Source organism: Coregonus lavaretus (genome assembly GCF_964263955.1).
Source record: "Coregonus lavaretus genome assembly, contig: HAP1_SCAFFOLD_396, whole genome shotgun sequence".
In the NCBI taxonomy this organism is placed as follows: Eukaryota; Metazoa; Chordata; class Actinopteri; order Salmoniformes; family Salmonidae; genus Coregonus; species Coregonus lavaretus.
This window is the reverse complement of record NW_028157602.1, coordinates 309127-331875: the sequence shown is the minus strand read 5'-3', so window position 1 is coordinate 331875 and position 22749 is coordinate 309127. Positions and strand designations below refer to the sequence as shown.

The 22749-nt window shown below is 43.1% G+C and overlaps 1 protein-coding gene and 1 long non-coding RNA gene across 2 annotated transcripts; one reads left to right on the top strand and one right to left on the bottom strand.

Annotated features, from left to right (window-relative positions):
* Positions 1–1428: 1428 nt before the first annotated feature.
* LOC311125180 lies at positions 1429–2376 on the bottom strand. Its single transcript, XR_014612848.1, has 2 exons — positions 2268–2376; positions 1429–1967 (listed from the first exon to the last, which is right to left on the bottom strand). It is a non-coding gene; the product is annotated as an uncharacterized lncRNA (long non-coding RNA).
* A 109-nt stretch (positions 2377–2485) lies between these two features.
* Positions 2486–3847, top strand: LOC311125177 (pre-miRNA 5'-monophosphate methyltransferase-like). Its single transcript, XM_084199232.1, has 2 exons — positions 2486–2693; positions 2900–3847. Exons 1-2 carry the CDS (start codon positions 2487–2489, stop codon positions 3491–3493), a joined length of 801 nt encoding a protein of 266 aa, XP_084055358.1. The 5' UTR covers position 2486; the 3' UTR covers positions 3494–3847.
* Positions 3848–22749: the final 18902 nt, after the last annotated feature.

Below are 22749 nucleotides of genomic sequence, written 5' to 3'. Positions count from 1 at the left end.
ACTACGGAATAACACGTTATATATTGCTTCATACCTTTCCTTCTCTTTCTCTCTGCAGAGATGGCTCCTTTCTTTTCTCTCTGGGGTGAGAGGGATCCTCCTATCTTTCCATCTCTCTTTCTCGGCTGAGTCTTCCTCCTCCACTTCTCTTTTGCTTGCTTGCCCTGTCTAACTGACGACTATATATTCTCTTCAGTAAGTCTTTTATTTATGCCTTCATATACTTTCCCCTCCAAACAATGTGGTAAACTCCAGCATGTGCAGTTTGAGTCAGAATTCACAAAGGCAGTCTGTGACATTTTGACTGGCAATGGGTTACATATGAAGAGATTCTGTTATTAATTTATGTGTAATTACCTATGAAAATAAGGTGCCTTATTCGTTCTGACCTGGCAACCATGTTTCCAGGATGTGAAGCACGTCATTCACTTTGAATTGTAACATTGTATTTCTCTGTCTGTCAGGTGTCTAAGGATGAGAGGTGTCTCAGAGGAGGCTGACACCAACGGGACCAACGACAGGGGGGTTAAAATGGCTTTCTCTCCTAAGGCAGAGAACGGCACCAACGGCCACACCGTCACCACTAAAAGCTGGCCACAGAAACACAGCAGCAGCAGGTGATAGAGAGGAGTCTGCTGTCTGATTCACACTATAGGGCCGAGCCGAGCCAGGTCAAATATGTCTGGCCTGGTTACGCTGCGCATCCACTATTTGTTGGAACTGTGCTGGAAAGGACAATATATGAGCCAGTCCTGTTCAGGTCAGCCCTATAGTGAGAATCAGGCATATCTGTAAGGCCTTTCCACTACTAGTTCATCCTATCCTAGATTACATCTTGAAGCGCTTTTCCAGCCTCATCCAGTTCCCTGGACAGTTTAAGACTCAGTTTCTTCATTCACCTGACTCTTTTTAATTTTTCTTCTTCAGAACTGACAATGATCATAGTACATTTAAGAAGATCGGTAACTATGACAACAGACAATGGATGAGTAGACACACTGTGACCCAGAGAATCAAAACTGATTAAACAAATATTTGCATTTCCTGATGTCAAGTAGATCTGTAGATATTTGCAGTACCTTATGTACATAGACTGTTTGTTAGTAGTCCCATTTTTTTTATGTGATGCTGCAGTTTCTCTTCTCTCCCTGTTTTATTGGTCAGGTGGACTTGAGTTACTACTGTATATTTTAAGAATTAATTGTTCAGTTACTTTGTTTGTTTGTTTCTGTTCTGTTTAGACTGTTTCTATATTATTAATATGAGACCAATGTTTATTGAATTGTTATGAATGTTTAATGTTTTAAAATGTCGTTGCCTCAATGTAATTGGTAAAAATGCATATGAATTTAATGTGAAGAAGCCAACACAATCCTCTTCAGTGGAGATCATCCATTGGTGTGTTGAGTACAGAGACCAAAATATGTTTTTGTGTAAGATGTTTTTATTCATATTAATGGTTGTAACATAACTTTGAATATCCCACCACACAAACCGTGATTCAGGGTGTCCTGCGAGAGTTATGATAGGAGACAGATTTGACATTTAGTTTAAGCTGGAAGGGGTCAACTCATTTTTCAGTCAACTCCAGTCCTCTGCCCACTCTCCTTTTAGCAGACAAAGGATGAAGTTGACAGCAAATGAAGAGTAGATTCTCCTTTACTCTTCTGGGCACACAAAATTTCCACACCCAAATACAGTTATCACATAAAAGTCCCATGGGAGGAACAGAAATGTCCATGATTTTGTGGACAAACTATCCAGTTCCAGTCCTCTATGGCTTGAGGGCCTCCACGTCTTGGTTTTCTGCCGCTACCTGCAGCTCTTTTTGCTTGTTCATGTAGCGGTATCCCCGCATGGTACACAGGTATCCCCCGTAGAGTGTCAACAGCATCATCGAGGCAGAAAACCCCCGGTATCCGAAGTCGGCGAGACGCTTTGCGGTGGTCAACATGGTGATGGTGTTCCTGGCGGAACCAAATACATGTGGGTCTCTGAGGAGGTTATCCAGCAACTACAAGTTGTAGTACAACGAAGAGTAGCTGGCTACATACATCTCCCTGTTTACATTTCAACAAACAATTATAACACTATCAGATGTTAGTTAAAGACACAGGGTATCTGATGGAATTTAGCTAGCCAGCTAGGTTAGCTAGCTAACAATTGGCTAGCTATCAAGGTTAGCAAGCTATTATCAACAAATGACATCAACATTCTATGAATTTCCAGTTTCAGATTATTGCTATGTAAATTGCATTGTTGCTTACCTTTCTTGTAAAAGAGAACGATAGTCAGATTAATGATACCCCTCTCAATGTCAACACACCTAGCTAGCTAACTTTTTCCGTAACTGAAAGCAATGGAGTCTTGCGAGGGTCAAAAGTCATTCGGTTCTTGAGTAATCAGTAGTGGGAGGAGCCGTATAGACGTTCTGTGCATGTTTCCTAAGTCGGACGTATTTTGATGCTGCACACGTGAGAAGAACGATGGCAACATGTGGAGCAGAGAGTGAAGTTCTGGATGAAAAAGATGATCCCGGTGCAGCGCCTTACGGCAATTTTATAAACTATTACACATTCAACCCACCAGAGAACCGTCTAAGCCTCATTCCGACCACACTTATTCAGGATTTGGGGTATGGCAAAGACAGCAGTGAAACCATATTGATGCTGGATGTCGGCTGCAATTCAGGGGTAAGCTAAAGCTAGCTAAGTTAGCCAGCTAACGTTAGCCACAGAAAGATTTAATCATGTTAGCCATCCTTTACAAATTGATCTACCACCCACACAAGTTAAGAGAACAATCACTGAGTTTCATCATCGGTCATTGAATACTTTGAGTCAGTTGTCTGACACTAATGAAGTATTTTTCTCATCTAACCATGTGTAATATATAACAGGACCTGACAGTGGCATTGTACAGACACCTCCAACAGAGGGTCCTATCTGAAGACGCTACAACACCACCCGACAGTGATCTCCAGCTCCTTGGCTTCGACCTGGACGAAACCCTGATCCTCCGTGCCCAACAGACCAACCCTTTCCCCCAGAGCATCTCGTTCATTCCCTTAGACATCACTGAGGATGCTGCTAGCCAGACCCAGCTACAGGACTACCTGAGACAACATGGCTGCTTCCGCTTCCACCTCTCCCTGTGCCTGGCTGTTACCATGTGGGTCCACCTGAACCATGGAGACGCGGCCCTGCTGGGGCTCCTCTCCCGGCTGGCATCCGTCAGCCAACACCTTCTCCTGGAGGCCCAGCCCTGGAAGTGCTACCGCTCAGCTGCCAGGAGGCTGAGGAAGCTAGGGCGGTCTGACTTTGACCACTTCAAGGAGTTAAAAATCAGAGGAGATGTGGCAGAACAAGCCAGGGAACACTTAGAGAAACACTGTGGGATGGCACTGATGCAGTGTTTTGGTAGTACCAGCTGGGATCGTAGATTGCTGCTCTTCAGGAGAAGCGAGACGGTAGACCTACATCTATCCCAGTAGATAAAGTGACTGGACTTGTAGTATCTGTTATAATGATTGTCATAAAGGAGTAATCTGAAAACCTTTGAAAATGTCTTCCTTGACAATGAAGTGACAAGGTCCTCAGGAAATGTGTATGTGCAGGGAAGGAACTCCAGATTCTGAGTCTTTAAGCACAGTGAAGAACCAGTATTTCGATTGAACACTAGAAGGCAATAATACTATTTTGTTACTACTTGTAATACCACCATACCTAGTGCATGCTTTCAGCTATACATTTAACTGATCTTGCTCTATTTTCTTCTTCATAGTGGGTATGTTTTGGCTAACAGTTATTAATCAACAATGTGTGAATATATATATATATATATATATATATGTGTGTATGTCTCTCTGAGAAATTAATTTGATCTTTTATTTTTTGGGATGTAAAAAAACATGAATTTACTACTCCAAAGCATGATATCTCTTCAAATAACATGACCCCCTTCCTTCAGGGATCTCTCTCAAAGTTCATATTAAATTATTAGAAAAGAACCATTCTCTCTCTGCCTGAGGATGAAGCTTTTTTATTTACATTATAGCCATTGAGTACTCTCTTGTTCTTTATTTAAAAACTTCTACAGCATCCCATGTGTTACAGCAAGTAGCACGAGCTGTGTTAATTGTAATGTAAAAAATATTTGACATTGACATGAAATGACCAGTTGAAACTGTGGTGAGGAAAAAACATCTTTGTCAAGTTTGTCATACAATTTGTGTTTTCTTTACAGAAAGAACGATCAAAAGTTTGTAGCTACAAACAACTAGCTACAAACAACTAGCTACAAAATCAAAACTATTAGATGGTGAATCATAATCTTATGGTATACTCTCCATGCTCATTACAGAATGTAGATAAACAAAAGGAGCAATACATGTGAAATTGATCTGATATAAACTCTCATATACCGGTAACGGTTCTTCATCCTCAGCCAGAAGGATCTGAGGGTTCTTCAGTGAGAGCTGAATCTGGAGTTGTCTCTTTGTTCAGTCGTTTTAAGCAGCAGCTTGGGTGTTGGGGAGCTGAAGCTGCTGTGGGATTTGTTACTGCTACTTTTAGAACCTGAATAGAACACACCATTGGCAGTCTAATGGTTAGAGCATAGAATTAGGAATTAGAATACTAGAATGGACATGAACCTTCTTATGACGGTATAAAGGTCAGGGAGTTGGTCAACCATGGTTTGCTACTGCTGTGATAAGATATTATGTAAAATAATGAATTTATCTGCACTTTATTTTTATTAGCTAGCCAGTCAGTTTTAGAGGAATGATTTTTCAAATTAACTGCCAATATGCCAACATTCCATTCCAACAATGCAGTCAATCCACAGCCATACACTGGCTGAAATCAGTTGATGATAGGACTTATACATTTACATTTTAGTCATTTAGCAGTTAGTGAATACATGTTCTTTGACCCCCCGACACACCCTTTTTACATGGTGGTTTGACATGTTCTCTGACCCCCCGACACACCGTTTTACATGGTGGTTTGACATGTTCTCTGACCCCCCGACACACCCATTTTACATGGTGGTTTGACATGTTCTTTGACCCCCCGACACACCCGTTTTACATGGTGGTTTGACATGTTCTCTGACCCCCCGACACACCCGTTTTACATGGTGGTTTGACATGTTCTCTGACCCCCCGACACACCCGTTTTACATGGTGGTTTGACATGTTCTTTGACCCCCCGACACACACCATGTCCAGTTCTTTCGTTTTTCAGTGGTGATATGATACCTATGAGCTTATGTTTTTTTCATCTCGCAGAAGGTGGGGCAGGTTTGGTCATATTGTTGTCTCTGTCTCTCTGTGCCCTTTCATCTGCAGTGTTTGTCTAACTTAACCTCACTCTCATGGTGCAGCACTGTATCGCTGAATACAACATCGAGTTGATGTCATAGAATGATATTGTGTCCATAAAGGAGTCCAAAGGCATCAATGTTATATTTCAGAGACTGCACCATTAAAACACAATTCAGGTGTCACTGGAGAAATGTGATGTTCTCACCTTTTTCAGATTTACAAATTCGTTCTCCATATTGTGTCTCTTGTTGATCTCATCTTGGTGTCTAGGTAAGACCAGAACGACACGAGACTGGCTGTGGTCAGAAAGGTTCTGGCTTTGATCATCTTCTGTCACACTTTGTTATTAGTCAGTGTTAAAATGACACCAGATAATAAATGAGTCATAATCCGGGCCAGGAGTTTCTCCATGAAACTGCAGACTAAACCCCTCTCGCTGGCAACTCTTCCCCAGGTCATTGCCAGATAAAAAGAGAACGAATAGAACTCAACCAACGTTCCTGGTAAAATAACTAGAGGTGCTCCTACTTGTGTTTGAAGTCTTCCACCACAAACTGCATGTTCCTCAGCTCTCAGTCCAGACAGAGAGAGACAAACAGACAGACAGACAGATAGATAGACATACAGATAGATAGACAGATAGATACAGACTCCTACTTGTGTTTGAAGTCCTCCACCATACCTTGCATGTTCCTCAGCTCTCCGTCCAGACAGACAGACAGACAGACACAGACAGACAGAGAAACAGAACAGACAGACTCCTACTTGTGTTTGAAGTCCTCCACCAGACCTTGCATGTTCCTCAGCTCTCCGTCCAGCTTGGTCTTGTTGTTGCTGACCACGTCCATCTGGCGGCGGAGGTTGGCCATGTAGGCCTCGAACAGCGGCTCGATGTTGGAGCGGCCCGTCTGCTTACCGTGCAGCAGGTCAGACTTAGTCTCTAACATCTTATTGTGTTGCTCCAGGAAACGCACCTACAGGGAGAAAAGAGGAGCAGATAGTTGAGGAAATAGCGCGTGGTAATGCAGGGTCTTCATTGGCCGTGAAGAGAGGCCTTTCTCTTTGATTCAAAGATACCACATTTTGGTCACGGTGGATTTTCTCTGACTAGTCTCCAAGTCCCTGCCGCTGAAAAACATCCCCACAGCATGATGCTGCCACCACCATGCTTCACCGTAGGGATGGTGGCAGGTTTTCTTCCAGATGTGGAGAGATTCTTGTTTCTCATAGTCTGAGAGTCCTTTAGGTGCCTTTTGGCAAACTCCAAGCGGGCTGTCATGTGCCTTTTACTGAGGAGTGGCTTCTGTCTGGCCACTCTACCATAAAGGCCTGATTGGTGGAGTACTGCAGAGATGGTTGTCTTCTGGAAGGTTCTCCCATCTCCACAGAGGAACTCTGGAGCGCTGTCAGAGTGACCATCGGTTCTTGGTCACCTCCCTGACCAAGGCCCTTCTCCCCTGAGTGCTCAGTTTGTCCGGGCGGCCAGCTCTAGGAAGAGTCTTGGTGGTTCCAAATTCTTCCATTTAAGAATGACTGAGGCCACTGTGTTCTTGGGGACCTTCAATGCTGCAGACGTTTTTTGGTACCCTTCCCCAGATCTGTGCCTCGACACAATCCTGTCTCGGAGCTCTACGGACAATTCCTTCGACCTCATGGTTTGGTTTTTGCTCTGACATGCACTGTCAACTGTGGGACCTTATATACACAGGTGTGTGCCTTTCCAAATCATGTCCAATCAATTGAATTTACCACAGGTGGACTTCAATTAAGTTGTAGAAACATCTCAAGGATGATCAATGGAAACAGAACACACCTGAGCTCAATTTCGAGTCTCATAGCAAAGGGTCTGAATACTTAAGTAAATAAGGTATTTCTGTTTTTTATTTTTAATACATTAGTAAAAATGTCTAAAAACCTGTTTTTGCTTTGTCACAATGGGGTATTGTGTGTAGATTGATGATAATTTTTATTTATTTAATCCATTTTAGAGTAAGGCTGTAAGATAACAAAATGTGGAAAAAGTGAAGGGGTCTGATTACTTTCTGAATGCACTGTAACAGTAGATACTCCATATATAACAATAGATACTCCATAGATAACAGTGGATACTCCGTAGATAACAGTGGATACTCCATAGATAACAGTAGTTACTCCATAGATAACAGTAGATACTCCATAGATAACAGTGGATACTCCATAGATAACAGTGGATACTCCGTAGATAACAGTGGATACTCCATAGATAACAGTAGATACTCCATAGATAACAGTAGATACTCCATAGATAACAGTGGATACTCCGTAGATAACAGTGGATACTCCGTAGATAACAGTGGATACTCCATAGATAACAGTGGATACTCCGTAGATAACAGTGGATACTCCATAGATAACAGTGGATACTCCGTAGATAACAGTGGATACTCCATAGATAACAGTAGTTACATAGTAGATAACAGTGGATACTCCATAGATAACAGTAGTTACATAGTAGATAACAGTAGATACTCCATAGATAACAGTAGTTACATAGTAGATAACAGTGGATACTCCATAGATAACAGTAGTTACATAGTAGATAACAGTGGATACTCCATAGATAACAGTGGATACTCCATAGATAACAGTGGATACTCCATAGATAACAGTAGATACTCCATAGATAACAGTGGATACTCCATAGATAACAGTAGTTACATAGTAGATAACAGTGGATACTCCATAGATAACAGTAGTTACATAGTAGATAACAGTGGATACTCCATAGATAACAGTAGTTACATAGTAGATAACAGTGGATACTCCATAGATAACAGTAGTTACATAGTAGATAACAGTAGATACTACAGTAATGAGGTTATTGTGGTTGTAATGGCTAGTCAGTCAGCCCTACTGAGATCCTCAAGGTTCTATTTCATGCCCAAGGCTGCTGTATTTTCTTCTCATTGTTTGTCTGCAATCAACACAAAAGCTCCCTCCCTAAACACTAGGGAATTTTCCGGTCTTGCATGACCACACCACGTCTGACCTGTTTTCATTAGGTTACCAGCGAGCTGAATGACCTGAGAGAAATGGGACATGGGATGGTGCTTTAAATATATTTTACTTGTTATTAGACATCTTTAAATGGGCTTCGCATCCCAAATCCCCTGCACCAATAGGGCATGGTTTGTCTCAAAATGTCTAGGGTTCAGGTTAACTCCTGAGACGAATAGGAGTTTGTTATTGCAGGAAGCTTAGGGCTGTGCACTAGCCTGGTGATCCGTAGAGTAGAACAGGCACAAAGCCTCTATTGTGACTCTGTTAGCCATTCCGTGAGAAACGTCAGATATGATGTAAGCTAAGTGGTGTATCGTTGACCACGGCTGTGAAAGAGCAGGTGACTTTGTTTTCATGGGTTAGCACGAGTCCAACTGATATACGAAGTCAAAGTCAAACGAAGTACAGAACAACAAACAATCAAAAAATCCTTTACTTTCATCATCTTTGCTCCTGAGGTGCTGACCTGTTGCACCCTCTATAACCACTGTGATTATCCTTTGACCCTGCTGGTCATCTATGAACGTTTGAACATCTTGAAGAACGATCTGGCCTTAATGGCCATGTACACTTATAATCTCCACCCGGCATAGCCAGAAGGGGACTGGCCACCCCTCAGAGTCTGGTTCATCTCTAGGTTTCTTCCTAGGTTCCTGCCTTTCTGGGGAGTTTTTCCTAGCCACTGTGCTTCCACATCTGCATTGCTTGCTGTTTGGGGTTTTAGGCTGGGTATCTGTATAAGCTCTTTGTGACAACTGTTGATGTAAAAAATTGCTTTATTAAATACATTTGAATTTGATTTGTCATAGACTGTTACTTTAATGTGGTAATGAAAAAATAAACAGATGGCAATCACTGTTTGTTCTGCCTTTTTCCAATCAATGGCTAAACCAAGTTGGCTTTCAGTCCTTTTGTAGCTCATTCAGACAGAGGAAAACCATTATAGACATAAGACTCCCTGGAAAACAGTTCAATTATTGCTACTGTGTGGACTATCCTGATTAAGTAACAACCACACAGACCTTGTCGATGAAGGAGGCGACGCGGTTGTTGAGGCCCTTGATCTGGTCCTTCTCATGGATGCGGGTGACCTGCAGGTTGGGGTCGATCTCCAGGTTGAGAGGGGCCAGCAGGCTCATGATGACTGAGACAGAGTGGAGAGGGCTGCTGTGGAGGCCACTGGAGCTGGAGATATGCTTGGACCTCAGGCTCATGTTGACTGAGACAGAGTGGAGAGGGCTGCTGTGGTGGCCACTGGAGCTGGAGATATGCTTGGACCTCAGGCTCATGTTGACTGAGACAGAGTGGAGAGGGCTGCTGTGGTGGCCACTGGAGCTGGAGATATGCTTGGACCTCAGGCTCATGTTGACTGAGACAGAGTGGAGAGGGCTGCTGTGGTGGCCACTGGAGCTGGAGATATGCTTGGACCTCAGGCTCATGTTGACTGAGACAGAGTGGAGAGGGCTGCTGTGGTGGCCACTGGAGCTGGAGATATGCTTGGACCTCAGGCTCATGTTGACTGAGACAGAGTGGAGAGGGCTGCTGTGGTGGCCACTGGAGCTGGAGATATGCTTGGACCTCAGGCTAATGTTGACTGAGACAGAGTGGAGAGGGCTGCTGTGGTGGCCACTGGAGCTGGAGATATGCTTGGACCTCAGGCTCATGTTGACTGAGACAGAGTGGAGAGGGCTGCTGTGGTGGCCACTGGAGCTGGAGATATGCTTGGACCTCAGGCTAATGTTGACTGAGACAGAGTGGAGAGGGCTGCTGTGGTGGCCACTGGAGCTGGAGATATGCTTGGACCACAGGCTCATGTTGACTGAGACAGAGTGGAGAGGGCTGCTGTGGTGTCCACTGGAGCTGGAGATATGCTTGGACCTCAGGCTAATGTTGACTGAGACAGAGTGGAGAGGGCTGCTGTGGTGGCCACTGGAGCTGGAGATATGCTTGGACCTCAGGCTCATGTTGACTGAGACAGAGTGGAGAGGGCTGCTGTGGTGGCCACTGGAGCTGGAGATATGCTTGGACCTCAGGCTCATGTTGACTGAGGCAGAGTGGAGAGGGCTGCTGTGGTGGCCACTGGAGCTGGAGATATGCTTGGACCTCAGGCTTATGGTGGAAGGGAAGAAGGAGAGGGGAGAGGTGGAGGGAGATTTGTAGACAGAGAGGTAGAGAGGGAGAGATGGAGAGGATTGAGAATCAGAGATGGAGAGATGGAGAGGAGTGAGAATCAGAGAGGGAGAGATGGAGAGGAGTGAGAATCAGAGGGGAGATGGAGAGGTGTGAGAATCAGAGTGATGCTCCAGGACAAGCCAGGACAGAATAGCAGTTGGGCTGTCTGACCTCAGTGAGGTGTCTCAGGCCTCAGCCCTCCTTTTAAACTCCCCTCCCTCAGGGTGGAGGTGGTTCTCTAGTTCTGTAATTCTCTGGCTGCAGAATCAGTTAGATGCCTTATTCACTCACCCCTTCCCTTTCTTCTCTCCCTGGCCTCACACTCTCTCTCTCTCTCTCTCTCTCTCTCTCTCTCTCTCTCTCTCTCTCTCTCTCTCTCTCTCTCTGTCTCTGTCTCTCTCTCTGTCTCTCTCTCAAGTCTCTCTCTCAAGTCTCTCTCTCAAGTCTCTCTCTCTCTCACCTCACCCCATTGATTTTTCAATGAAGACAACTTGGACTGGTTTACTTAGGAATGTTTACTGTAAATTATTGCATGCAGGTCTTTGTTAAATGAAGCATTTGAAACATTTGAAAGCATTTGAAACAGATTTATAGATCATGTTTTGGTATGGCTTTCTCCCCTGTCTTTTCTTCTTCTGTGGATTATGCTGGGAGACAGTCTGTGGAGACAGTCTTCTTCTGTGGTTTATAGGATGCAGGCTGTGGAGACAGTCTTCTTCTGTGGTTTATGCGACCCGAAACACACAGCCAGGGCAACTAAGGAGTGGCTCCGTAAGAAGCATCTCAAGGTCCTGGAGTGGCCTAGCCAGTCTCCAGACTCCAGACCTGAACCCAATAGAAAATCTTTGGAGGGAGCTGAAAGTCCGTATTGCCCAGCGACAGCCCCGAAACCTGAAGGATCTGGAGAAGGTCTGTATGGAGGAATGGGCCAAAATCCCTGGTGCAGTGTGTGCAAACCTTGTCAAGACCTACAGGAAACGTATGATATCTGTAATTGCAAACAAAGGTTTCTGTACCAAATATTAAGTTCTGCTTTTCTGATGTATCAAATACCTATGTCATGCAATAAAATGCAAATTAATTACTTAAAAATCATACAATGTGATTTTCTGGATTTTTGTTTTAGATTCCGTCTCTCACAGTTGAAGTGTACCTATGATAAAAATGACAGACCTCTACATGCTTTGTAAGTAGGAAAACCTGCAAAATCGGCAGTGTATCAAATACTTGTTCTCCCCACTGTATGTGTCTTCAGAGACCTGTTTGCAATACTGAATATATGTTTTAAAAACTTTGCTTAAGAGTTAACCATTTTCATTAGTTCCATAGGGTTATTTTGGATAACCTTTTTGAGAAAGGATTATGAGAAATTGAGAAAGGACTATATTGTACTGTATTTTATTTATTTGATGAAATTCATTACCTTTTTGTCTTACATCATGAGTCTATAGCCTGTTTGGAGTAGGCCTACCTGTCGTTGGTGTGATCATTCCCTGTGTTGGCCGTGGTGTCCACATCATCTCCAATCACCCAGTGGAACTTCCTGTCACTACGGATATGGATATCTGTCATGCATCTCTTGGTGACGTAACTTCAGTCCTCGTTGAAATCGCCCAAGATCATGATGTTCTGCCAGAGACACAGGCAGTGATACCACACTAAATCAAGTACTTCTATATTCTCTTTATTTCAAGCCTAATGCGCTCAACAATGATATAATGTTGTGATAAAAAAAGTGGGTAACATTTTGTAATTTATAAGTCTGTATATAAGTATCTAATAAGGCATTTATTATCTCTTATTAGCCGTACATTAGGCCTTAATTAAGGGTTTTCTTATTCAAACAGTATAAGTGACGTGTTACTGGCCAATTCTTAATAACCTAATTGTTAGCCATAACAAAGACATATTAGTATTGAATAAAGAACAAGTTACACAAGATGCAGACTCTTAGTCAGCTGTCTCAGTGTGGGATTAATAAGGACATAGTATAGTGTGTCCACCTACTCTGCCCAGAGTGGGTGAAAATGTGCTTTGGTGATTAAATTTCACTTCCTTACGTTATAAAATACATTTTACCAAGAAAAATATAATTATTCATGTTCAGAATCATTCAGTGGGGTCATCCAATAATAAGCATCAAGCTCTGTTGACAGAGTGGCGCAGCTTTCTTGCAGTAGCTTTTGACGATTTTACATGTTGTGGTGGTCGTCTTCAAAGTTGTAAAGCGTATGCTAAAATGTGAAAAAATACTACATGTCATGTCTCAAAATCGATATCTATCTTACGTCTATATTGTTTTATGTCCTGCGGATTGGAGAAGAAATATGACGAGTTCAACGGGAAAGTGAGCCTGTCAGGTATCCTACAAGGGTAACAACTCCAATAACCTTTTAACGGATTATTATAGAGACATGAGGTTTGGACAATTGGTTTTCTAAGAGGATAATGTGCACAATTAACATATTATTTTACCCTTTGGTCAAAATATGCGTTTTTGGTTGAACACCCTACATCTGGGTTCCCCAACTAGCCGAATTGTGCCCGCTGGTGATTATTTTTGGCCCCCAAGTTTTCTGCGCAAAAAAAAAAAAACTTGCTTTTTTTTGTTGGACATAAAAGACTGTAAAACGTAAAACTCCAGGAAATCGCTACAAGTGATTTTAATTTTGGAAATCTGTTCCAAATTATTCCGTATTCACACACATAATAGAGAGAAAATATTTTACAGTAAGCAAGTTTTGAAATGACTATGTTTTATCTGTTTCAGCTTCTCGTCTTCAAATTTGCTGTTCCGGCCCCCTGACCATCCTCTCAAGAAAACATTGGCCCGAGGCTGAATCTAGTTGATGATCCCTGCTCTACATAGTACCTCAATATGTGTTAATAATAATATGCCATTTAGCAGACGCTTTTATCCAAAGCGACTTACAGTCATGCGTGCATACATTTTTGTGTATGGGTGGTCCCAGGGATCGAACCCACTACCTTGGCGTTACAAGCGCTGTGCTCTACCAGCTGAGCTACAGAGTGTTCCCTATTCTAAAGTGTTATCTTATTCTTACTTGCAGAAATATTGTCCCAAAATTACCTCATTGTACATAAAGGGGCACATCACATCTCCCCACACTCGTGAGCAAAAGCATATAATGTTAACCTGAAATGAAGGATTTTGTAGTTTCATGAAATAATGAACTTCCATAGTGTATATAAATAAGAACGACCGCTATGTATTAGGACATTTTAGGAGACGCTCTTATCCATAGCGACTTACAAGAGCAATTATGATTAAGTGCCTTTTGCTCTAGGGCACGTCGATAGAGCCTTGTCGGCTCGGGGATTCGAACCACCAACCTTTCAGTTACTGTCCCAACGCTCTAACTGCTAGGCTACCTGCAACTGGTATACAGTGCTCTCTATATGTATTTGGACAGTGATGCTAAAATGTTTCCTTTGTATTTGATTAGCCTGTGAATCAGTGACGGAGAGTTTGCTCTTGTAGATTTTGCTTCGTTATATGTGTTTGTACACCTTATGTAAACTCATTTCCTGGGAACATCAATGTGACAACAATGATATGACAAGTTATGATTACCAATAAGTCCTTTATGGTCACAGATGTCCTAAAAGTGGTAATTGTGATTTGAAGATACACTATGGAAGTTTAGTTGTTAATTGTTTAGGTAAAATGTTTACTTGAATGTTGGATTGTGTGGCGTATATGATATAATATGAATCATTTTCACATATTAATGAAACTACACAAATCCTTAATTTCAGGCAAACATTATATGCTTTTGCTCGTGGTTGTGGGGAGATGTGATGTGCCCCTTTCTGTCCAATCAGGTCATTTCAGTGTAATATTTCTGCAAGTAAAAATATGGTTACTCTTCAGAATAGGGAACACATTTTAAGGGACTATGTCCCACATTGAGACAGCTGACTAAGAGCCTGTATCTTGTGTAACTTGCTCTTTATTAAATACTAATATGTCTTTATTATGGCTAACAATGAGGTTATTAAGAATTGGGCAGTAACACATGACTTACACTGTTTGAATGAGAAAACACTTAATTAAGATCTAATATATGTCTAATAAGACATAACAAAGCTACTTACAGTTGATGTCGGAAGGTTACATACACTTAGGTTGGAGTCATTAAAACTCGTTTTTCAACCACTCCACACATTTCTTGTTAACAAACTATAGTTTTGGCAAGTCGGTTAGGACATCTACTTTGTGCATGACACAAGTCATTTTTCCAACAATTGTTTACAGACAGATTATTTCACTTATAATTCACTGTATCACAATTCCAGTGGGTCAGAAGTTTACATACACTAAGTTGACTGTGCCTTTAAACAGCTTGGAAAATTCCAGAAAATGATGTCATGGCTTTAGAAGCTTCTGATAGGCTAATTGACATCATTTGAGTCATTTGGAGGTGTACCTGTGGATGAATGTCAAGGCCTACCTTCAAACTCAGTGCCTCTTTGCTTGACATCATGGGAAAATCAAAACAAATCAGCCAAGACGTCAGGAAAAAAAATGGTAGACCCCCACAAGTCTGGTTCATCCGTGGGATCAATTTCCAAACGCCTGAAGGTACCATGTTCATCTGTACAAATAATAGTACGCAAGTACTGTATAAACACCATGGGACCACGCAGCCGTCATACTGCTCAGGAAGGAGACGCATTCTGTCTCCTAGAGATGAACGTACTTTGGTGAGAAAAGTGCAAATCAATCCCAGAACAACAGCAAAGGACCTTGTGAAGATACTGGAGGAAACAGGTACAAAAGTATCTATATCCACAGTAAAATGAGTCCTATATCGACATAACCTGAAAGGCCGCTCAGCAAGGAAGAAGCCACTGCTCCAAAACTGCCATAAAAAAGCCAGACTATGGTTTGCAACTGCACATGGGGACAAAGATCGTACTTCTTGGAGAAATGTCCACTGGTCTGATGAAACAAAAATAGAACTGTTTGGCCATAATGATCATTGTTATGTTTGGAGGAAAAAGGGGTATGCTTGCAAGCCGAAGAACACCATCCCAACCGTGAAGCACGGGGATGGCAGCATCATGCTGTGGGGGTGCTTTGCTGCAGGAGGGACTGGTGCACTTCACAAAATAGATGGCATCATGAGGAAGGAAAATTATGTGGATATATTGAAGCAACATCTCAAGACATCAGTCAGGAAGTTAAAGCTTGGTCGCAAATGGGTCTTCCAAATGGACAATGACCCCAAGCATACTTCCAAAGTTGTGGCAAAATGGCTTAAGGACAACAAAGTCAAGGCCATCACAAAGCCATCACAAAGCCCTGACCTCAATCCTATAGAAAATGTGTGGCAGAACTGAAAAAGCATGTGCAAGCAAGGAGGCCTACAAACCTGACTCAGTTACACCAGCTCTGTCAGGAGGAATGGGCCAAAATTCACCCAACTTATTGTGGGAAACTTGTGGAAGGCTACCCGAAACGTTTGACCCAAGTTAAACAATTTAAAGGCAATGCTACCAAATACTAATTGAGTGTATGTAAATTCTGACCCACTGGGAATGTGATGAAAGAAATAAAAGCTGAAATAAATCATTCTCTCTACTATTATTCTGACATTTCACATTCTTAAAATAAAGTGGTGATCCTAGCTGACTTAAGACAGGGAATCTTTACTAGGATTAAATGTCAGGAATTGTGAAAAACTGAGTTTAAATGTATTTGGCTAAGGTGTAGGTAAACTTCCGACTTCAACTGTATATACAAACTTTAAAAACTACAAATGAGTGGCTAATATGTGCTGTCCCTTAAAATAAAGTGTGACTGAACTTTAACCTTTAAAATAAGACGTGTCTGTATCCAGGTCGGCACTAGTTAGTAAACCTACATTACTATAATAATACTACCTGTATCGAGACAGGTGAGGCAGGGCTTCCATTTCTTCTTCACTACGTTGACGACGTCGTACAGCTCATCCAGCTGCTTCACTGTGTCTTCAGGCTTGGTGTGCACCGGGATGAACGCCAGGTCTTTCAGCACTATAGGATATTAAGCGATCATGTAATGTCCTGTATGTAATGTTTAGGACCCAAGACCAGGTCTACTGTGAGCAGTGTGGAGCAGGACAATGTGTAATATCCTGTATGTAATGTCTAGGACCCAAGACCAGGTCTACTGTGAGCAGTGTGGAGCAGGACAATGTGTAATATCCTGTATGTAATGTCTAGGATCCAAGACCAGGTCTACTGTGAGCAGTGTGGAGCAGGACAATGTGTAATATCCTGTATGTAATGTCTAGGATCCAAGACCAGGTCTACTGTGAGCAGTGTGGAGCAGGACAATGTGTAATATCCTGTATGTAATGTCTAGGACCCAAGACCAGGTCTACTGTGAGCAGTCTGGAGCAGAAGCAGGCACCATAGTACGGTTAGGAGTTGTTCCTGACCTCATAAATCTATCTGCTAGAGTTAAATGCTATAACTAGGCCTCAGAGTTTTCCTTTATCAGGTTACGTGGTAAATAAATGCTAGAAAAATAGTACTTAAATAAATAGTGTCTTATAAGCCGTTTTATAACACGTTGAACAATCTGAACACATGGGATGGAACAGAATAATATGTTGAATAGATCATGTTAATACATTTGCATTTTCTGGAGAATGAGAGAATGATCACCTTGATGAGATATTTCAGGACATTCTTATTGGCCACGTTGCTTGTGCCCAATCTTCTGAAGTTAAATGATGCCAGCTTCCTGATTTCTTCAGGTAATATAACAGTTGTTATACATGTTAGTAGTAAGTATAGAGTCTAGTCTTTATACAGTCTGTGTTCACAATGCTTGTATTTGGATGTAACATGTTTGTCAAGATGACTTGTTAAACCTGATATTTCACACTAAGTTTTACTTAAACAAACATTGTTTTAGTGCAGTATATGTTTCCATTCTCTTACCATACAAAAAGAGGCTAGACTTCCTGAAGTTTTATGGCAGAAATGATCTGGTAGAAATAATTTGCTATTATAGTCCCCACAAAGTGTTCATTGGAGTTGGGTTCAGTCCTGGTCATTTAATTCAACAGTAAATTGTCAATAGACACCAGTACAGACTAAAAGGCTTTAAAGACAGAACGCAGACCACCAGCCTTACAGACTGTCTGACCTCAAGAAGAGTGGAAGCCTCAAAACGTTGAACACATGCATACAATTACTTCCTGTGCAGTCTCACAGCTGTTTCTCACACAAAGAATATCAACATGAAATGTCATACAAATGTTTCTCACACAAAGAACATCAACATGAAATATCATACAATGTTTCTCAGGTCTCTTGTTTTTTTGGTACAAAACAATTATATTGTTAACTATTTTTAAATGACATTAACTCAAATAAGATTCAATGATAATAGTTTTCTTAACTTCTCTATTTAGTCAATTTGAACCGTATATCTGTATTCCAAGTCCTTACCGTGTTATGATGTTGTACCCAGGAGCCAAAGGATGCTCTGGTTCAGGACTGGTCATTCAACTGAGACTGCTCTTCTCTGTGTCACGGAGGCTCTCCGCACTGCTAAAGCTAACTCTCTCTCCTCTGCTCTTGTCCTTCTAGACCTGTCTGCTGCCTTTGATACTGTGAACCATCAGATCCTCCTCTCCACCCTCTCCGAGCTGGGCATCTCCGGCGCGGCTCACTCTTGGATTGCGTCCTACCTGACCGGTCGCTCCTACCAAGTGGCGTGGCGAGAAGCTGTCTCCGCACCACGTGCTCTCACCACTGGTGTCCCCCAGGGCTCAGTTCTAGGCCCTCTCCTATTCTCGCTATACACCAAGTCACTTGGCTCTGTCATATCCTCACGTGGCCTCTCCTATCATTGCTACGCTGACGATACACAACTAATCTTCTCCTTTCCCCCTTCTGATAACCAGGTGGCGAATCGCATCTCTGCATGTCTGGCAGACATATCAGTATGGATGACGGATCACCACCTCAAGCTGAACCTTGGCAAGACGGAGCTGCTCTTCCTCCCGGGGAAGGACTGCCCGTTCCATGATCTCGCCATCACGGTTGACAACTCCGTTGTGTCCTCCTCCCAGAGTGCGAAGAGCCTTGGCGTGACCCTGGACAACACCCTGTCGTTCTCCGCTAACATCAAGGCGGTGACCCGATCCTGTAGGTTCATGCTCTACAACATTCGGAGAGTACGACCCTGCCTTACACAGGAAGCGGCACAGGTCCTAATCCAGGCACTTGTCATCTCCCGTCTGGATTACTGCAACTCGCTGTTGGCTGGGCTCCCTGCCTGTGCCATTAAACCCCTACAACTCATCCAGAATGCCGCAGCCCGTCTGGTGTTCAACCTTCCCAAGTTCTCTCACGTCACCCCGCTCCTCCGCACACTCCACTGGCTTCCAGTTGAAGCTCGCATCTGTTACAAGACCATGGTGCTTGCCTATGGAGCTGTGAGGGGAACGGCACCTCCGTACCTTCAGGCTCTGATCAGTCCCTACACCCAAACGAGGGCATTGCGTTCATCCACCTCTGGCCTGCTGGCTCCCCTTCCTCTGCGGAAGCATAGTTCCCGCTCAGCCCAGTCAAAACTATTCGCTGCTCTGGCACCCCAATGGTGGAACAAGCTCCCTCACGACGCCAGGACAGAGGAGTCACTCACCACCTTCCGGAGACATTTGAAACCCCACCTCTTTAAGGAATACCTGGGATAGGATAAAGTAATCCTTCTACCCCCCCCCCCCCCCCCCCCCCCAAAAAAAAAAAAAAAAAAAACAATTTGTAAAGTGGTTATCCCACTGGCTATAGGGTGAATGCCCCAATTTGTAAGTCGCTCTGGATAAGAGCGTCTGCTAAATGACGTAAATGTAAATGTAAATGTGCCTTTAGTAAACAGCAGAAATCCGCTTCAGAGAGTCCCTTGTCTGACCTGAACTGCCCTATACACTGAGTATACCAAACATTAGGAACACCTTCCCATTTCGCCCTCAGAACAGCCTCAATTCGTCGGGGCATGGACTCTACAAGGTGTTGAAAGAATTCCACAGGGATGCTGGCCCATGTTGACTCCAATGCTTTCCACAGTTGTGTCAAGTTGGCTGGATGTCCTTTGAGTGGTGGACCATTCTTGATACACACGGGAAACGTTTGAGCGTGAAAAACCCAGCAACGTTGCAGTTCTTGACACAAACAGTGCGCCTGGCACCTACTACCATACCCAATTCAAAGACACTTAAATCTTTTGTCTTGCCCATTCCCTGTCTAAATGGCACATGTACACAATCCATGTCTCAATTGTTTCAAGACTTAAAAATCCTTCTTTAACCTGTCTCCCCCCCCTTCATCTACACTGATTGAAGTGGATTTAACATGTGACATCAATAAGGGATCATAGCTTTCACCTGGATTCCCCTGGTCAGTCTATATCATGGAAAGAGCAGGTATTCTTAATGTTTTGTACACTCAGTGTATAACCCTCTCTCTTCCTCTATACCTCGGTGGTGGCTAAAACTTTATCAGATAGCACTTTCTGCATCTACATTTGTGTCACTTTGACACAGATACTGTGCTGTCTCCACATTTCATATCCGCAAGTTATCAAGGCCGGCATTTCATTAACTTTACTGTGGTAAGGTTAATATGTTGATATGCTTCAGTTTGCTACCATGTGACTGGTTTCACATTTGTCTCCAGTGATTATAAGGTGAAATAGATCTAAAATAAGTGTAATTTATATGTATAATCCCCTTATCCAAACAGATCACTCATTTACCTAGCTCTTATCGATAGCTCTTATCAAGTTGTAAATTACAGTGCATGGAGATTGATGTTATTTCTATTGGAAAAGAAGAAAGTAGATTTTTGTTCCACTTGGAACCGACAGGTTGCTCGACCTTATTCATCATTTCATCGCGCGTAAAGATGGTGGAATTATGAGGGGAATTAAGCCAGAATACGGTGTATCTGTAGACACACCTCCGCCACACCCTTTATTTATTTGGTGTCCACCCAAAATGACTAGCGGGTGAAAAACATGCTATTCTCATGCTTCAGTTCCAGGGTCAGAATAAAGGTAGAGAGAAAAGTGCGTAGAAAGGGAATTCCGTGCCATTTACCCAGGCTTAACTCGGGTCGGAATCGGGCCCCTTAGAGACCAGGTATAGACTGTCGTGTGTATAGTGCACCAAAAAAGTATTTGAGTTAGTGAAGGTGTTATTATTGGATCCAGAGTGACCATTAGTCTTGGGGACCTGCCATCTGGTCCCGGTGTATCTAAGGCCTTCTTATTAACGTTTTTTTTTCTTCAATCTTAATATCACATTTCTGGTTAACTATTAAGTAGCTCACTGGGATTGTTTTAAATGAAAATGGTTCGGAATGAAACAAGTATAGCTGTCTGGGAGTGCTCTGAGTGTGGAGGGGAAACTAATAACTAGCTGTTATTGGTAAAGAGGTTTGGAACTCTCTTTCTTATTGGTCTATTAACACATTTACCGCATGGTGATGTCACCATGGAAGGCCAAAACTCCGTCCCACCAAAACAGGCTGAAATATTTCAGGCGGTCTTTTCAAACAGCTCTTACACAAAAAAAGTATTTACCATAATTTTAACAATTTCACAGTATTATTCCAACCTCATAGTGTGGAAATACAGTATATATATAACACAGGAAAATCTCATTTTTGACCGCACTAGGCCTTTAAGGACTGGGGCAATCCCACTCCTTCCATATATATTTTGTTAATGTTTATTGGACAGGATAGAAAGAGAGGAGAGTGTGCTGAAATAGCAGTGGGCTGGATTCAAACCCCACGCTCCAGCAGGCCAGTGGTATACAGTGAGGGAAAAAAGTTTTTGATCCCCTGCAAAATCAGCAGGGGATCAAATACTTTTTTTCCCTCACTGTATGTGTTGCAGAGGCTTAGACCACTAGACCAACCTAGGCTACTGGGCCCCTGTTTCTTTTGGCCCCCTCTGATCATCAGGGCAAGTTCCAACATGCCATGACTGGGATGGCATTCCATATTCATGGAAAGTCGAGTGGAAGGAAGAAGTGTGGTAGGAAAAGGTGCACAAGCAACAGGGATAATTGGAGCCTTGAGAGGATTGTCAAGCAAAGGCCATTCAAAAATGTGGGGGAGCTTCACAAGAAGTGGACTGAGGCAGGAGTCAGTGCATCAAGAGCCACCACGCACAGACCAAGGAGTGGACTGAGGCAGGAGTCAGTGCATCAAGAGCCACCACGCACAGACCAAGGAGTTTGAGGCAGGAGTCAGTGCATCAAGAGCCACCACGCAGAGACCAAGAAGTGGACTGAGGCAGGAGTCAGTGCATCAAGAGCCACCACGCACAGACCAAGGAGTGGACTGAGGCAGGAGTCAGTGCATCAAGAGCCACCACGCACAGACCAAGGAGTGGACTGAGGCAGGAGTCAGTGCATCAAGAGCCACCACGCAGAGACGTATCCAGGAAATGGGATACAACTGTCGCATTCCTCGTGTCAAGCCACTCCTGAACCAGAGGCAACGTCAGAAGCGTCTTACCTGGGCTAAGGAGAAAAATAACTGGTCTGTCACTCAGTGGTCCAAAGTCCTCTTTTCAGATGAAAGTACATTTTGCATTTCATTTGGCAATCAAGGTCCCAGAGTCTGGAGGAAGAGTGGAGAGGCACAGAATTCAAGTTGCTTGAAGTCCAGTGTGAAGTTTCCACAGTCAGTGAGGATTTGGGAAGCCATGTCATCTTCTGAGGTGTAGGTCCACTGTGTTTCATCAAGTCCAATGTCAACTCAGTCGTCTACCAGGAAATGTTAGAGCACTTCATGCTTCCTTCTGCTGACAAGCATTATGGAGATGCTGATTTCATTTTCCAGCAGGACTTGGCACCTGCCCACACTGCCAAAGGTACCAATACCTGGTTCAATGACCATTGGATTACTGTGCTTGATCGGCCAGCAAACTCGCCTGATCTGAACTCCATAGAGAATTTATGGGGTATTGTCAAGAGGAAGATGAGAGACACGAGACCCAACAATGCAGACGAGCTGAAGGCCGCTATCGAAGCAACCTGGGCTTCCATAACACCTCAGCAGTGCCACAGGCTGATCGACTCCATGCCACGCTGCTTAGATGCAGTGATTCATGCAAAAGGAGCCCCAACCAAGTACTGACTGCATGTACAAGAACATACTTTTCAGAAGGC

Excerpts from the sequence above, each read along its gene's own strand:
- LOC311125177 (XM_084199232.1), top strand. The coding sequence starts at position 2,487 with ATGGCAACATGTGGAGCAGAGAGTGAAGTTCTGGATGAAAAAGATGAT. Across the intron at positions 2,694-2,899 it reads ATGTCGGCTGCAATTCAGGG|GACCTGACAGTGGCATTGTA; the intron begins GTAAGCTAAAGC and ends AATATATAACAG.